The sequence below is a fragment of the Colossoma macropomum genome, unplaced genomic scaffold (assembly GCF_904425465.1).
Source record: "Colossoma macropomum unplaced genomic scaffold, Colossoma_macropomum, whole genome shotgun sequence".
Lineage (NCBI taxonomy): Eukaryota > Metazoa > Chordata > Actinopteri > Characiformes > Serrasalmidae > Colossoma > Colossoma macropomum.
Window position 1 is genome coordinate 9,837,146 of NW_023494794.1, and position 17,901 is coordinate 9,855,046.

General features: G+C 38.3%; 1 protein-coding gene across 1 annotated transcript; it reads right to left on the reverse strand.

Moving 5' to 3' along the window:
* Nucleotides 1-162: 162 nt before the first annotated feature.
* capns1a (calpain, small subunit 1 a) lies at nucleotides 163-13,405 on the reverse strand. The gene is made up of 11 exons (XM_036580127.1): nucleotides 13,274-13,405; nucleotides 10,801-10,873; nucleotides 9,952-9,988; nucleotides 8,347-8,439; nucleotides 7,701-7,758; nucleotides 6,981-7,045; nucleotides 6,092-6,160; nucleotides 5,137-5,215; nucleotides 3,101-3,217; nucleotides 1,574-1,632; nucleotides 163-645 (listed from the first exon to the last, which is right to left on the reverse strand). Exons 2-11 carry the CDS (start codon nucleotides 10,845-10,847, stop codon nucleotides 619-621), a joined length of 651 nt encoding a protein of 216 aa, XP_036436020.1. The 5' UTR covers nucleotides 10,848-10,873; nucleotides 13,274-13,405; the 3' UTR covers nucleotides 163-618.
* Between the last annotated feature and the right edge of the window lie 4,496 nt (nucleotides 13,406-17,901).

Here is a 17,901-nt window from a genome sequence, read left to right on the forward strand (position 1 = left end):
CATTGTTCAGTTGCTGCAATTAAAATAAAAAGGTACAAATGACAAAAAATAGCCACCCACAAGGAACAAACAGCCATACATGTCTGGACAAAATGCATTCCTTTTTTTTTTTTTAAATATAGTCACGTGCATAAACCAAACAAGCAAATAAATGAGGACAAGTTTTCATTTCTTAATATACTTTATTTAATATAAAATATGACATTAGGCACTTCTGCCTAATCCAGGCTCTCACTTTTGCTTTGGCACCCCCTACTGGCGACATGCGCTAATGACATCTGCTGTGTCTTATACACGTTCATGCTGTACACATATATAATATATAAACCCCATCTCCAGCCATAATGATTAACTGAGGACTTAATTAATAAGGACTAAAAGGTCTCCTGGCCCCTATTCTCCATATAAATGACACTAGCTAATATAGGACATCAGTAATGTAATAAGAGTAACTAAAAAAATGAAAACAAGCGCTGGAGCGTTGGAGTCGTGTTGGGGTTTGCGCTAGGTTGTGGGTGTTGTGAGAGAGTGAATGTGCTGAGTGGAGTTAAAAGGCTATCGGGGTGGACACGGGTCAGTTTGGTGAAGTTGATGTCAGTTCCAGGCACAGCCAGATGCTCAGGAGTACATGGTCAGCTGCAGCCACTGTGGATGGACACAGATAAAGAGAGAACACCATTACATAAACTACTAAGAGTACATATTACATAGACTACTATTCAGATTTTTGGGTTTTTTATTATTGTATTCACTAGCAACTTGAACAATGTAGACTGAAATATTGTAAATAAGACACAAAAAGTACTTTTAGATGTTATATTCATTTCAAATAATAATAATAATAATAATAATAATACAATGTATCTGCAAAGAAATTGTTATATATTATTGAAAAAAAAACGTTTCCAAACTTTTGAATGGTACTGTATATTCTTTTACAACGTAAATTAAAGCATTGAGTCAGGTTTGCCCCATCTTATATACAAGATATATTATGAAATGCTCTGTTCTAGAGAACCTTACAGAGTCAGAATTATTCACAGTGGTGGTGATAGGAACCAGACGTCTGAGGAGTTTAATGCCTCTAAAAACTCCCTCACAGAAAGATATTACATAAAAATGGTCATAAATATGCTGCCTGATGTCCGAGACACTGTTTTATGACAGTTTTGCAATAAGCTTTTGTGCTAAAAATGCATTGTTAAAAAGGCCATTAATGACAGAGAGATACCCAAAAAAAAGTCACTTTTTTCAGATTATTTTATCAACAATACATATAAAACTCAGAAGACGTGTAGGTTCACTGGTGATTTTGGATAGTAAATAAAATGGCTATATTTGTGTTCTAGTCATGGCGATCCCTGGTTCCTATCACCACCACTGTAAAGAAATCAGAGTCTGTACGTTTCTCCACAGTGAACCATTTCACACCAAACCAATCTGACTCACTTTGTTTAAATCTCAGCCACTCAATTATGCAGAACATAGATAAAAAAATGAGTTTCTAGCTTAGAGTTGTTCATTTTCCAGTAACATTACACAGTAATTCTACAAGTAACTCTAGTCTTCCCACCTCCTGGATGTTCACTTTGATGGAGCCATTATTGTCTCTGTCCAGCGTCTTAAAGGCACCTGAGACAACAGAGAAAAAATACTATTAGAAGTGTCTTATGAAAGAGGAAAATAATGTGACCAGCAAATAAAATTATTAAAATCACAAGTTTATCTGAATAATAATACTGATGTGGACACAATGATACGAATCCTCCTAACAGAGTGTAATAATTTTAATACAGTTAAAAAAAAATAAAAATAAAAAAAATAAAAATATCAAAACAATGTATGGAAATATAAATCTAATTGAAAAACTATTGGTCTGAGCCAAACCAATCTGTGCAGTGCATAATTAGTGCTCAGTAGAATCAGGTCATTTTTAACTTCAACACTTTTCACAACATAAATCTTGACCCTATTAATTACATCTAATTTTGATGAGCTCTGCAGCTTTGGTAAACTTTTTTCAGACTAATACTTTGCAGTTGTTCTGACTGGAATGATTTACTTTCCAATGTTGATTTCATCTCATTTTCAAACAGATACGTAGCTGTAAAACAGCTGCATCACAAATCATCATAGCATTTAACCTACATTTTTAGAGATGACAGCTCGATATAGGTCGTGGACCATTTATATAACCATATTAGCACAGCTGGAAAGTGTTTGTGCACTTGGCTGTAGGAGTTCCAAGTTTGTGGTTTGCTTATGGACTATTCTGGTTTATGGCTTAGAGTCATTGATTTTGTTGATACCCTGTCCAAGCAGGTATAAACATCACATGCTGAGGCGGCTCCAAACCTCTAGGGGGAGCTGTCAGCTAACACAATCAAATGCTAGCACTGAAACTGCAGCGATAGCACAGACCAGAGGCCATTTTGCCTGTTTAACAATCAGCACCCATCGGTCAGACGGCACACGCAGCACAGGCTAAACATTCATAAGCTCTGTTAAAATAAACGTCAGTGTTTTTTCCAAGTGAAAACACAGCAACAGTTCAACACAGAACAATAATGTGAAACTGATTCCTAATTTGTTTTTGCTTAATTCTACATTCAAAATGACCTTCTTTAGCTTTAATGACATCCTGTCATATTAGAGTTGTTCTTTCATTCAAAGCCTTTTTTTTCTTTCAAAGAAGTTTTTCTAGATGTCGTTTTTTGACTGGTGGGCTTACTGAAGGCTCACATTCAGTCCAGTAGTAGCTCAAGTGGTAAGAGATCTAGTGACTAAACACCAGACTGGTTTCCATACCTGTAGAACATTCTAGCCTTTTATTATTTTAATAGAGCTCATATATATATATATATATATATATATATTTCCAAAGTTTAGTGACACGACCAGCAAATAAAAGTAAAGCCCTCATTTCCCTTCAGCTTTGTCCTTGAACACTTTACACACTTTAGAAAATCATTGCTTGCTTTCATGCTTTTGGCCTGTAGCGGACAAAAATAGCCCCATCGTAGCCTCACTGTCGTCCAGCGAACACAACACGACACAGTGAGCAGCAAAACAGTGACCGTAATGGAGAAGCTGTACTCACGGCACATGGCGTCCAGGCGCACCAGGCAGCCGATATAATTATCAAAGTCCATGTTTTTGTTCTCATCGCTGTATCTGCGGATGATCAGCTGGAAGAGCTGATCTTTCAGGGGGAAACCTACACACACACACACACACACACACACACACACACACACACACACTTAATGTCTCTAATAAATAAGCTCATGAAGGCCTGAGGCCCTGATTTAGAAGCAGCTTCTCTCTTTTATGTACACGATAACAATGACCACATCCTGGAGTCGAGAGTCTCAAATGAATCAACCTCAATATGAACAACTATGTTTACTCAGTATTGTGCAAAATCAGAGACCACCTTTAATTCCCACATCAATTTGACCATTAAGAACAATTTATTCCTTTTTCAGCAACAGGAAGAAAGAAGTGAGGAAACATCCATCTAACACCAAATTGCACAGAAACCTTATCAAATAAATATCATCATATATGTTTCAGTATTTATTGTGTCGCTCTTTACCTTCATTACAGCTTCATGCTTTTTTCAGGAGACTCACTTTCAGCAGGGATATTTTTCCCCACACCTCCACAGTTCAGGCCTACAAGTTTTTTACTTTTTCTATTTTCTGTCCTGCTTCTCACGATCCAAGTAATCCCAAACACATTCAGTGATGTTGAGGTCTGGACTCTGGAGTGGTCAAGCCACTGAACACCAGCAGCTTCTTTTTAGTCTATTTCCTGTTTTTCAGTAATGACATTCAGACGTTAACTGACTACCCTTTCTTGGGCCCAATCGCATTTCGCCCCTCGCCCCTACCACTTAGTCCTTACCCCTCCGTTTTGTGTGGTCATAGATAGAGGGGTAGGGTGAAGTGTTAGGGCTGCATGGCCCTCCAAACAAAGGTGTTTCAGAGGCACACTCCAACCGGCAAGCAGTGGCTGGCTGCGCAAGCGACCAAAGAAACCCACAAATGTGAGTATTTTCTCTGTTAAAAATGACAATAAGCACTGTATTATCTTAGTTTAGTGTCCTTTCAGTGTAGCTAGTAGTATTCTGATGTCTCGGTAGTTAGATAACTAAGTTTCGAACAAGAAGCTGGTGAATATCCGACTTCAGCTTCATAGCACTGAAGAATAAGAGGTGGGCGATAATAAATAAATATTTGAAGGCATATGATGCTGTAAATGTATCTAAAGCCCAGCAGCGAAGTTGCTGAACTTTACCCTCCTCTGCTATCACTGAAGGCGAGCTGGGTCGCCTACAGAGCAGCGCTAGTAGCCTGTTAGTGAAGTGATGTTCTTCTTTATTTGAGTGTTGCCCCATTTCATAGGCGAAGATTTCAACCACTACCCCTCGCACCTCAGTTCCAAGGGGTAAGATGAGAATTGAAAACAAGGGGTAGGGGTGAAAATAAGACATGGGATTGGGCCTTGGATTCTCAGCCAAAGAAACTCACAATCACCCAATGAGCAGCGTCTTAGATGGTTGCGCTATTCTGACAAACTCACAGTCTCTCGACAACAGGATGAAATGCTTTAGGTAAACCATTTGGCAGCCTCTCATAAATCTCATGATACCTTTATTACACTCAAGAAAAAAAAAAGCACAGTCACATAACTTCATCACAATAACGATATCACTCCGAATTTTGTTTTATGATGAATGCAGGCGAAAAAGTTCTAATCTTTCTCTGCTCATATAAAGCCGTCCATTCGGACAGCATTTCTCAACCCTGGTCCAGGAAGCCCACTGCCCTGCACATTTTAGTGCTTTTCCTGCTTTAACACACCCACTTTAACTTAACAATGGGCTGTTATTGAGCTGATTAGTTGGATCAGGTCTGTTGGGAGCAGATAAAACACTAGGCAGTGCAGGGCAGCGGGCCTCGAGGACCAGGGTTGAGAAACACTGCATTAGGACATGAAAAGGATGATTGTTTGCATAACATGTACAGGTTTCCTACCTGCCTGGGGTGAAAGCTCTTTATAGAGCGAGCTTAACCCAAACAGTCTGAGAAAACAGTGGACAAGGGTGTGGTCACTGGAGTGGTGTTTTACCTGCAGCTTTGAATGCATTCGGCAGTTCGTCTTCTCCAATCACCCCAGAACGATCTGCATCAAACTCCTTGTAGACAGCCTGTAAAGGCAAACACAGAGTTACCATGTCTCATTCACTGCAGCCAGTTCAGAAAAATCCACAAAAACACACAATCGCAAAATAATCATAATAAATACAACACTAACAACCACCAATGTATACTACAACTCATGCCAGTAATACAATAAACAAACAAACAGCAGTCAGACATTTCCACCAGCAGCCTGTGCCAGTAACAGATTTCTTTTATTTGGAGAACCCATTGGAAAATAACCACAGTAAACGGTTAAACCAGGTTGCCAAAGGTTTTCATATGGTAATTGAGACTGTAATTATTCTCATAAGAAATAACAGAAATGCAAACGTCAAACAAACTTCACTGAGTTTAACGCTGCTTAACTTGATGCTTTATTCCCTGAACCCATTTCACAAGACAGATTGAAACTGCCAGTTTCGCCTGATAAACGAGAGCTGAGACATGATTTTACTGTGAACCACGATGCTGTGGTATGAGGATGTTGTAAATGTACATCATACCCGAGAGGCAGGTTCTTGTACAGGCATGATATCTGCCTGCAGCACCAGGCACATTCAACCAGCTCAGCTCAACAGCTGCGTTTCTAGAACAATCTGATCTACGTTAGGTTAAATAAATGTGGTTCTTATGTAGGACATCACATCACTAGCATGTTAAAAAGTTCAGCTTTGTTTATATGTGGGAATACTGCTGTCTTGATGTGGTTTGCATAAAAAAAATCAATAAATGAACCACTTGCGGTAAAGGTTTACTGTCACTGGGGGCTGTTAAACTTGGTTAGCCATCACCGGGCACAGGCACTGACCTAAATATATGATCTCACAGTCAAACATGCACACACATGTATTTAAACAGGACAGTGGAATAATGACACTCACCTGCCATTTCTTGATATTGTTCCACAGGTGTTTGAACTCATGGAAGCCCAGTTTACCTGTACTGTCACTCTGCATACAGCATTAAGGATAATCATAAACATCAGTATCAACAAGAACATGCACTTCCTAATTGGATCTTCAAAGTCATCCTCGTGTTTTAAATTCAGTGTAAGTGGGAGAATGAAACTCCTTCTGTACTGTAATATATTTCTGAGTGAAACTCTGTATCAGGGAGAGTCTCTGAGCAGTTTCTCTCAGTGATAGTTGGGGGTGGGAGGGGAAGGTGAAACATTATATTATTGGTTAATATTATTTTGCCTATTTCGGTGCCCGGTGACATAATCAAAAATTTAAAAAAATGTTTTGGAGGTGGGATGAAAGTACATTTTGCTGAATGAGTTCACGAGACAACAAAAATTTTGTTTTTTTTAAATATGATGAATCTCACTTAATATGAGCAGAGACGAACTAATAGGGTAAGAAAAGGTTAATTCTGGTTTCAGGTTGATTTCAAAGCCACAGTTATGGAGTTGTAAAGCTACTTTAATGTAATGTTGCATGAATGTTCTTTATAGAAAAAACATTTTTTTAAAACGACTACTATTTGAATAATCCAATTAAAATTCTATACTGTTCTGCATAAAAAAAACATAAGTAATAGCCTTTTTTAAAATACAAAACAATGTATCCAAAGTACCCATATGTTATTTATATACTTAACTATGTGAACAAATACTTAGAGGAGTTCAGGTATCCATATGTTTGAAAAACCACATCCAGCGCTAGTTCTGAATGAGGCATTTTTGAGCCTGTTTTAGAAATTCTGCAATCCCTGACTGTATCTTTAAAACGCTGGTGCTGTAAGTACTGATAAGCTGGAGAAGGATACATCCATAACAGCCACCATACTCCTGCAGGACTCAATAGTGAAGCCATCTGTCTTCAGGTCAGCATCTGCAGAGAGAGCAATATGCAAAGTCCACAGTGTTGCTTACTGTGAGCATCCTGACCCATCACAGCTCCAGATGAGCGTTTCTGAGTGCTAATGAATCAAGATGTTCACATAACCCAACAAAAGTGAACTATTTTGGAAAGAAAATAATGCAGGCCAACACTCAACCACGTCACAGTTCACAAGCATCTTTATAAAGTCATTCAGACTGGTTTGATGTGAAATGGTCCATTCTAGAGAAACGTACCGAGTCAGAATTGGCCTAAAGCATATTTTTAAATCCAATCATGGCAGAGTGGTACTTGCAAGTTTTTGAATGCAGGTAAAAAAAAATGTTTTTTTCAGATTTAGAACTGTTTCACCATCTACAGCATTAAATATAAAAACTCGGACACGTGTAGGTTCACCGATGGTGTTGGATAGTAAATAAAAAGGCTATATTTGTGTTGTTGACATTGTGACCCCTGGTTCCCATCACCACCACTGTAAAGAAATCTAAGTTAGGAAGTTTCTCTACAATAAACCATTTCAAACCACTCAGTATGAGTTTGTGTACAGACCAGCAAGCAAATTACATGAAAAAAGGCAGAAAAAGTGGTGGAATTTTCCTTTAATATACTGCAAAGTGTACTGCAGTGCTGGTAATCTAACACTTACGTTTAGAGATGATTTTATTCAGGATGTTCATCAGCTCGTTGGGACTCACTTCCATGTCCTACAACAACAAAACATGTGTATGTTGTGTTTTTGTGTTTACTTGTGTGTGTATATAAACATATAAACAGATCAGGCATAACATTCTGACCACCTCCTTGTTTTTACGGTCATTGTCCATTTTATCAGCTCCACTTACTATATAGGAGCACTTTGTACTTCTACAGTTACAGACTGTAGTCCATCTGTTTCTCTGCATACTTTGTTAGCCCCCTTTTACCCTGTTCTTCAGTGGTCAGGACCCCCATGGACCCTCACAGAGCAGGTACTATTTGGGTGGTGGATCATTCTCAGCACTGCAGTAACACTGACGCGGTGGTGGTGTGTTAGTGTGTGTTGTGTTGGTACGAGTGGATCAGACAATGGGGGTCCTGACCACTGAAGAACAGGGTAAAAGGGGGCTAACGAAGTATGCAGAGAAGCAGATGGACTACAGTCTGTAACTGTAGAACTACAAAGTGCACCTATATAGTAAGTGGAGCTGATAAAATGGACAATGAGCGTAGAAACAAGGAGGTGGTCATAATGTTATGCTTGATTGGTGTATATATACACATATGAAATGTGCATGTGTTTGAGGAACACTCACATCACCGGCGAGCTGCTGGAACACTTTCCGGAACTGTCTCTCCTCGTCAGTCTCGTTGGCCTCAGCGTACGCATACGGCCTGCGAGGGGGAGGCTACAACACAAACACATACCCCATTAAATCACACACACTGTTACTGTCAGCATACAATAATATACTACACAGCTGAGCTGCTAGCACAAAAATAACACACACTGTAAAAGTATGTGTCCATATACAAACTTGATGTCTGATATTTTGCTCCCAGAGAAATAAGGGAAGTAGTAGTTTGCCACCATGTAGAGTGGTTTTCCTGCGTGGCTCGTAGGCGTCTCAGGCCGGCCAAATGAGTGATGCTACCATCGCAGCTTCGAGGCCTCCCAGGCGGCGAGGGACCATCTCCCATGGCTAAGGACTTGTGTTTTTTTTTTACAGGCTACGAGGCATCCCAGGACTCTTCCCTGCGTCTAAAGACTCTTTCCAGGCCAACTAAGTGACTCCATACTGTGGTCTGGGGTGTTTTCCCCATTCTGCCTGGTGTCTAATACATAATTTTACAACAGTTTTGGCCTAAACATCTTGTTAATCCACTCATTTTAAACCTTTCATGGCGGAGGGCTGCATGCAGAGCTTTGTGAGGCAAAATAGTCCCCAAAGAAAACTCATATTTTACCATCATAAACTTTACATATAAAAACTCAGTATGTAGGCTGTAGGTTCACTGCTGGTTTTCCATAGTAAATAAAATGGCTGTATCTGTGTGGTAGTCATGACGACCCCTGGTTCCTATCACCACCACCGTAAAGAGATCAGGGTCTGTAAGTTTCTTTACAATGAACCATTTTCACATCAAACCACTCTGAATGACACTGTTTATGTGGCAATGACAGAATTATGCAAATTTTTTTGAAAAATCGGTGGAGTTCCACTTTAATAACACAGTTCAGGTAGTGCCTGCACACAAATACGCATCACTACTCACTATGCTAATGTTAGAAGGGTTAATGTTATCATGTGTAGATAAGGTCAAAGGGCAGGACCTCGGGTGAATCACTACAGAATGTGTGTGTGTGTGTGTGTGTGTGTGTGTGTGTGTGTGTGTGTGTGTGTGTAAACAGGCATGCTGGAGGCGTAGAATCACCTTGAATGCGCTTCCAGCTAAACCTGCCCAGATCATGGAACACTGTGTTTGATATGAAAGCGCAGCGAATGCTGGTGATGCCTTAGATTACTGTAGGTTCAGGTTACTTAACAGTGTTCTCTGAAGACTTTGTACTCGTTTTTTAAAAGAAAAAAAACATCATTCGTTTTTGCCCATTTTAACCAAGAGAAATGCTAAAGGTGTTCAGTTGGTCAGTTTTAGTTACTTGGAATTAAATCCATGTTTTTCAGCCTGTCTGAGACTATAAACTATAACAATGATGAAGTCTCAAAACTCACAGTCCCATTTACGATGTAATAATAATAATAATAATAATAAAAATGTAATAATGCCATGAAAATGGGTCTCTATTACATTACACCACCATCGCTGTGGTTCTAGAACTACACATGAAAAAACACATTTCAAAGAATTAGAATATGCTGGACTGGTTTGTGATATAAACAAACAGAGATCTCACTTACTGGGTCTGAGGGGACAAACTGGCCAGGGTCGATGTTGCTGTGAAAACAAGACAAATTGACAATTTTAGGATCAGAAAGGAACTGATTAATATTAAAATCAGATGCATTTTGACTGAATTACATCATAAAATGTTAGCTGAACAACTAATCTGGCACGAATTTTTGCTTTCTCACGACCTCAAGCACAAACGCGCCTTTATGACAAAAAATGCGGTGTCTGAAACTGGAAGAACCTGTTTCTGGCAGCGAGGGGCCTCAATCTCATTCAAACAGACTGAAGCAAGCTTGCAGAGCATTTCGCAGAGGGTTACACAGAGTTTGGGTCTTGGTATGTACAAACTATTGCGTAACACAGTGAATGTCAAACCCATTTCAAGAACACATTCGAGCAACAAGCGCAAATTCCGCCCCATGTGTCAAACACAGGCCGAGTCAGGCCCGTGGCACAATCCCACTGGGCCCGCAAAATTATTATAATTTTCTATAATATAAGCCCATTTCACCATTAACTGCACTACAGGTCCAGCATGCATTGTAACGCCCAACACTGATCCATGCACCACAAAAACAAAGATGGTGTCTAATTCAAGTGAATGGGCAGTTTCAAAAAACCTACTGTCCACTGGGGACATTTAAAGAGGTTTAACAGTGATCTGCAGGTAATGTTGTCTATTATTTCAAACAATTTGTTTTTTTTCCAAACTTATTTTTGAATCGTTTAAGTATTCAGTGCCTATTTTTTGCCGTTGTAGTTTTGGCATATTTTAAACAAACAATGTCCAGTTGGGTTCGTGGCAAAATGGCTCTTTTAGTGGTGGAGTCTGACACCCCTGCGTTACGCACACTTACCTGACAACATCGATAATTCCTCCAATCAGCTTCTTAGCCAGAAACATCTTCAGCACCGATGAGTCAGTTCAGTCTGTGAGGGGAAAAAAAGCCCAGATCGGGTTGGTAAATTTGTACCACAAAAATCCATAAACAAATTCCAGAGCAGTCGACAAACTGGGGGCTGAGGAGGCTGACGGCTTTTGAGCTGACTGAGCAGAACCTTGTGTCTAGTACTGTTACAGAACATTATCAGTTATTAGGGATGCATATCGGTGCAGATTATTACTTTGAAAGTTATCTGCACTGGACAGACGTTTCAATCTGACAGATATTTGAGATCAATATTCGATGACGTTAATTGATTATGACGGTAGTTACTGTGCAAAAATACCAGCATTTTATTCATTTTACTGCATTTATAACACAAATAAACGCTACATTTCTCTGTAATGTTATTCTAGATAATGTCTACATTTTATTAATGCTTGTTTATCTGCACCAAAAGATAAAAATACCAAACATCGGCGTCAGCACACAATTCCCATATTAGTGCATCCAGAACAGTTTTACTACAATAACTGAATGAGATAATATTATTATTATTATTATTATTATTATTATTATTATTGTTGTTGTTTATTTCCTAGCACCTCTACAAATCAGTCCATAAAGACTAACAACCCATCTACACGTGCCACAACAGCAAAACTGAACAAAAGCCCATTCTGGGTTCTATTGAGAACCTTTTTTCAAAAATGTTTCATATAGGATCATCTGTAGCACATTCATGCACGCTTTCCATCAATCTGAAGAACCATTTCACGCCGAAGGTAAAGACCAAACATGGAGAAGCAGCGTTCAGCTACTATACTGCTCTTAAATGGATCCAGTTAACAGAGAGTTTTAGCAGAGCGCCGACCGCTGGACACTTAAATCCAGTCTCCTCTGTAACGGCACTTTATTATCCTAATTTAATTTTTACATTTTAATTATCATAACTTAATTTCTGATTTGATTTTTAATTTAATGATTTTCTATTTCAAATGTATCGTCAATCAGGCTTTAATGTTTTTACTTTCTATTCTTTTAACTTACTTTTTTAAACCGACTCTGTATTTTCTCATTTTTAAAGCACTTCGAATGACAGCTGTGTATGAAAGATGCTACATAAATAAACTTGCCTCGCCTTTCATGATGCAAACAACAGTTTAACCATGCAAAAGGTTCTCCGAGTGTTCATGGTTCTATATAAGATCTTTATACAGGTTCTTTAAGGATGTTAACTACACAGAGTAAATTGGGCCTCTTTTCTTTGATCATTTAATAAAAAGTCACGTTATTTATCTTGTGTATCTTCTTGCCCAGAGCCTCAAGAAGCATTCAATTCAAATGAGTAACTAAACCAGCCAAACTTGTGAGAAACTCCCTGCTGGCAGTTTTCGTGGTTAACCGTTCATTGTTGCTATGCTGGGGATGAATCACTGCCACAGTGAATCACCTCCTGAGGGATCAAATCTCTTTCAGAGCAGCTCTTCCTCCTCAGCTCAGGTCCGCCCAGTCTGCAGCCCCAGCCCTGGATATGGGTTTACAGGACACACCTAACTACACACAACTACACTCAACTACACTCACCCACGGAATTCCTCCACTCAGCATGGAAAAACTCACTGTAGATCACCAGACAATCACAACCCTACAACACTGACACTCTCCAGCTCAGATAAAGCAGCTTTCCTCACATTCATCCTCATAAGAGCCTTTTCATCACTCCCTGCTTACCCTAACCTGTTTACCCGGCTGCTGGTTTTGTTTACTGGTAAAGTGTCCAAATTAAAAGAAAAATACAACTTAACCTACTTAGCCTAATGTTGGCTTAGCAAGGTGGCTAACACAACCCAAACCGTCCAAAGCAGCCAGAAAACTAAACGGTAGTAACTTCAAAAATCCAATTAACATTTATAAGCAGGCAATACAGCTAAGATATGCGGTCATTTATCAAACTGGCCACTCTTGAAAGCTTATGAAGTCTTGTTTTGGTCCTATTCGCTGATCTAGCAGAGTTAGCATCTCCGAATTCCCCGTTCCACCTTAAATGCTGCAGAAGCTACATGCGCACGTTCCGGCGACAGACGGCAACCGCTGCACATTTAAGGTGGAACGGCGAAGCAACTTTAGCCCAACGTTACCGAGCCTAACAGCTCGAACTACGGTCTTTTCTAACTAGTCTGAACGTCGAAACGTATGTTTTGAGTGTTTTTCAGCGTCAAAAATAGATCGAAAAGCTTTAAAACTACCGAGCCTGTCTGTCTAACGGTACTCCGCGGCTAATGAACTTAGCCTAGCTAGCCTGTCAAAGGCGCTTGTCATCTGTGGTAAAACAAAAACAAGACGTCAGCGACCTTTTCAGAGACTTTATCCTCATAAAAAGACGATCAGGCGTCTAGTTCGGGTTTCATCTCAATATCGCTGGACTAAATAATACAAAACTCACCAGAGTAGAGCAGAGCAGCCTGCGGAGCTGTGGTTTTGCTATGGAGCTACAGAGAAGAAGTGACGCCCAGGGGTGTGGACCCGATCAGGGCTTTTAAAGGCAGAAAACAGGGCTTGGTGGGCCTGGAGTTTTGTTAAAATGAAGGAAGTTTCTCAGCACCGACTTTCTCTTTACATTTCTGTAGCGCTTGGGTTCCTTTCTTATGACAAAACCCCAAGAACAGCATTGTTCCTTATGTTATGAATGTAGTGCTGATTCTAGATACATTTCAGTCATAGATCTAAATGTTCAAACTATGCCTTCATATTTAGTCTTTACTAAGGAATTTGAGCACTACAGACTTAAGAAAGATGGTTCTTTAACCGTCTATTGCACAATGTTGCCTGAGGGCAACAAACTCATTTTCCTCATTTTACAGTAACCTTATACATATTTAAAGACAAAGGGTTAACAATAAAGGAAAGAGCTTGAGTGAGTCAATAAAAAGCATGTGCTTAGTAATACTAGCTCTTAGTGGGCACGTTTAAACCTCTTTTTTAACATTCAGTATCAATTTTTTTGTTATGAGAATTTGCAGAAATATGTTTGTTGCCTAGAAGCAACATTGTGCAACAGTGGAATGGATTTAGCCAGTCACAAGCCAGATCTCACCACTTCAGGGAACACAGCTCTATATCATTTCTTCTTATTGTCGCACAATGTTGCCTCCAGGCAACATACTCCGAAAGGACCCCTGCACACATCTTTTTTATTTATTTATTTTTTTTATGTTTTTGAATTTAATAATCAGGTCCGAAAAAAATAATCAAGAATCATTTTATTCAAGAAAAGTGAATTGGATATTTTTTTCATTGCTTTCATAATGTGTGCAGTAGAGGGTTCTTCAGTAAAGGCAATGGGTCAATTAAGAACCATGAGTTCTACATAGAACCATTTTCATGCTTAAATGGTTCTTTGCATGATGAAATAGTGCTTCAAAATGGTGTAAATGGTTCTCTATAGAGCCTTTTTGAAAATGGTTCTATATAGAAATATAGATACAATGTTTTTGTGCAACAGTGGCGATTTGTATAGTGTATATTTCACAACTATAGAGCAGCTTCATTATAAGAATCATGAAGACTGAAAGCTGAAAGAAAATCTAATGGAAAAAATATAAAAAGCTTGTAAATATTGTTATGTTTGGGTTTTTTGCTTCTAATGTAAAATACAGCACAGAACTGACATCTCATTGGCTCACAAATTATGCTGCAAAACTGCTTTTAGAAACTTTAATATGCTGCTGATGAAGTATTAGATATTAGGCTAATAGTTAAATGATTTATGCTTCTGTTTTAAGCCTTTGGTGAATCTATAAACTCACACAATACCTGAGTTAATCCAGTAGGGTGAGAACGTAACATTAGCTGGGTATTGTTTGCGCTGCTTGTGTCGTATCTGTTTCACTGCTGCTGGTTTTTCCACAATGTCCACCTGCTCAACCTGTTAATGTCCAGATCTGAAATCTTACATTTCATTTGGTCCACATGTTCTCTGAGCTCTGAGCACAAATCTGAAGAAACATTTCAAATTCATGAAAAGATAAGAACAAAAAAGTGAGTTTTAATCACTTAAATTAGCCTAAAATTCAGACTTTCGGGTAAACGGGACTACTGATTTTTAATAAAACAGTAAAACTACAGACTTGATTGTTATTGTAAGTATGAAAATTACATTTAATCAAGCATTCAATTGACTGCTGTTAGATGTTATATAATTGTGTATAACTATAAAAAATTTCATCACTTCAGAACATCTGAGGCTTTTTTTCTTATTATACTAAATTCAGTTGTTGGACATGAATGGGTTAAGAGTAGGTATAAATGTTTCATAGCTACTGAGCTCAGAGTCAACTACAAAAAATAAGTTATTTATTTTATTTATAAATTAATTACTTCATTTAAAATTTAGCTCACTAATTCAATAAAGTAAAAAGTAGTACAAATCAATTATAACTAATCCACACTATCATTAAAAAGTTTGGAATCACTGATTTTAATAATTTAAAAAAGGCAATTTTGTTGCAGGTACATATACAACTTTACAGATATCAAATAATCAGTGGGAAAGAAACGCTTGATCTGTCCAGAATTATCAACTGTAGACGATTCCATAGCGACTGAGAACGTCACTGTAAATCACTACAACATCGAGAATGAAGCTCTAAAATTAACATCCAGAGTGTCTCGTATTCGAAACATGCTGATAAACTCTCAGGCAGATAACTTACCAAGAAATGACAATAAATGATCACTGTATATTATTTTTCTTTTTGGTGTTCCCAGATAATAAAACATCTTTTAAAAACCACCTGGTGTCTAACTTAAATAATATTAATAAATAATGAATAAATTCATTAAATAAATAGTGAATAACAGCATGCACAAGTACGCACAAGCTTAAACAGCCCCGGTCAAAAGACGTGTTTCAATGATTATCTAAGGGAAAAATCAACTGAAGTACCTATATGTCTTCTACAGGGGACACATTTAAATATGGTATCTTCCTGCAAATGTTAGCCCAGAATTTCCAACATATTAGAAAATATAAAATGTGAATTAACTTTTTCACTGCCGACATTTCATGTTTTCTTTTTTTTTCACAAATATGTTAAATTCAGTAAATAAACAGTAATTGTGCATTAAAGTGTGCAGAAGTGTGTCTAAATAGAGGATGTGTTCGCATATTTTCTTTTAGAAAGTCAACAAAATATGGAATTCGAACACGGGCGCATAAACCTTCGCATGAGACTGTATGTGAACGCATTGCTTTTAGTGACATTGCAAAAACATTGAGTTGAAAACAGGCGGTTTTTTCAGCTTAGCTTCCGTATACGGACTGTATAGATGGGAGTGAATGGTGCATTTTTGAAATTTTAACAGTGAGTGTGTTTACATGCACTCAATAATCCGATCATACTCAGATTTCTGCAGTTATCCAATTATTTAAATAGTCATGTAAACATCATAGTCCAATCTAAAAATCTGATAAAGAGAGCTGGATTTCAACTCAGTGATCAGATATCTCAGTGCATGTAAACTCTTACTCTGATTTCTTTCAGATTTCTCAGTCTGAGCATGAGTGAGATCAGACAGCGGTACCGGAAATAAGCAAGCAGCGTCGCCGTGAGACGCAGCAAAGCACTTTTGGAGCGACGCTGAAACCAAACACCAAATTTAGGATTTAAATATTCTTCATCTTCTAGATGATGTTTGTTCATATTTTCAGGTAAAGTGATGCAATGTTTAAAAATTAGCCGCAATATGAAGTTTGAGCTTTACGTCTTGTTTACGTCACGTCTTCTTCTGTAAGTGTATTGGCTGGTTGCAAAGCAGAAATCCGATTACTGTCTGACTCATATAGACCCGGGGTTTCCCATTGTCTGATTACTCAAGTGCATGTAAAAGCGTTGATCGGATTATTGACCAAATCTGATTTTCTGCAGTTATCGGATTATTAAGTGCATGTAAACGCGCTCAGTGTTAAAAAAGAAAGCACATTTTAAGTGCTTTATTTTCAACTCCGCACTAAGTTCAGGTTTATACATTATTATATTAAAACAACAACACAATTTTTCACTTTGGGAATCACTGTATTACAGGAATTTTGCCTTTTCCATCATTACTGTTCAAGGAGTTTCAGAGACTTACAAACCTTAAAGAAATGAAAGCTGTTACAAAATCTAGAGTCTTTGTCAGACGTTATCAGACTGTTGGGATGTTTATTTGTCAGTCCGTATTGCACAGCAATGCCACTGATCTTCATCACTTCAGAGAAAGGCCATCTGAACGCTTTGCATAAAGCAGATATTCAAACCGGTGAGACACATGAGCTGCTGACAGAACACAATTCAGAAGTGCGCTTGAATTTGGTCGTAGTCAGCATGTGGCACCTGCAGTCTCAGATTTCTGTTCATAATCAGAGAAAGTGAAGTACGTTAGCAATTCAAGCTGTTAAAAGACCAAAAATCTCATTCACACAGATTCCCTCTATCCCCGAATGTGGTCAGCTTGGCCAAGACATGTTTGCTACTTCAGTTCTGCACTGAAGCGACGAGGCTCATCTAACAATAAGTGATGGAAACCAATGGCTTCTATTATATTAGCCCTAAAGTTCCACTGCAGAAATGAAGACGTTTCGGTCATCAAACATGGCCAAACATTTGGGGTCAGAGGAAAATTGTGCAAATTAGATATTTCAGTAACTACTCCTGTAAGCACTGATGGTGATATTAAGATGTTTTGAGGTCATTCACTGTTAGAAACATTAGCATTTCTGAATGAGCTGTTTTCTTCAAAGGCCACTAAGCTTCCTGTAAAGGAAACCACAGCTCTACCTCACTGTGACGGTGTTTAATTAATACAACAGGCATCAACACTGGAGGGATCCTCCATCATGGAGATGTTCCTACACTGCATACAGTTTTGTGAAAAAGTTTGTGCACCCCTGTTCAAATGAGTTTTTGTTGATTTTCATGGATTTGCTGAGTTTAATATTGTAAAAAAAAATAATAAAACATATAAAATGTGCCATAAATTTTGCACAGGCCACATTTTGTTTTATTTTCTCCCCAATATGTTACATTCAGC

Coding starts and splice junctions, on each gene's coding strand:
- capns1a (XM_036580127.1), bottom strand. CDS start 10,847: ATGTTTCTGGCTAAGAAGCTGATTGGAGGAATTATCGATGTTGTCAG. Junction 7,046..7,700: donor GAATAAAATCATCTCTAAAC/GTAAGTGTTAGA, acceptor CTCTCTCTGCAG/ATGCTGACCTGAAGACAGAT. Junction 1,633..3,100: donor GCGCCTGGACGCCATGTGCC/GTGAGTACAGCT, acceptor CTGTTGTCTCAG/GTGCCTTTAAGACGCTGGAC.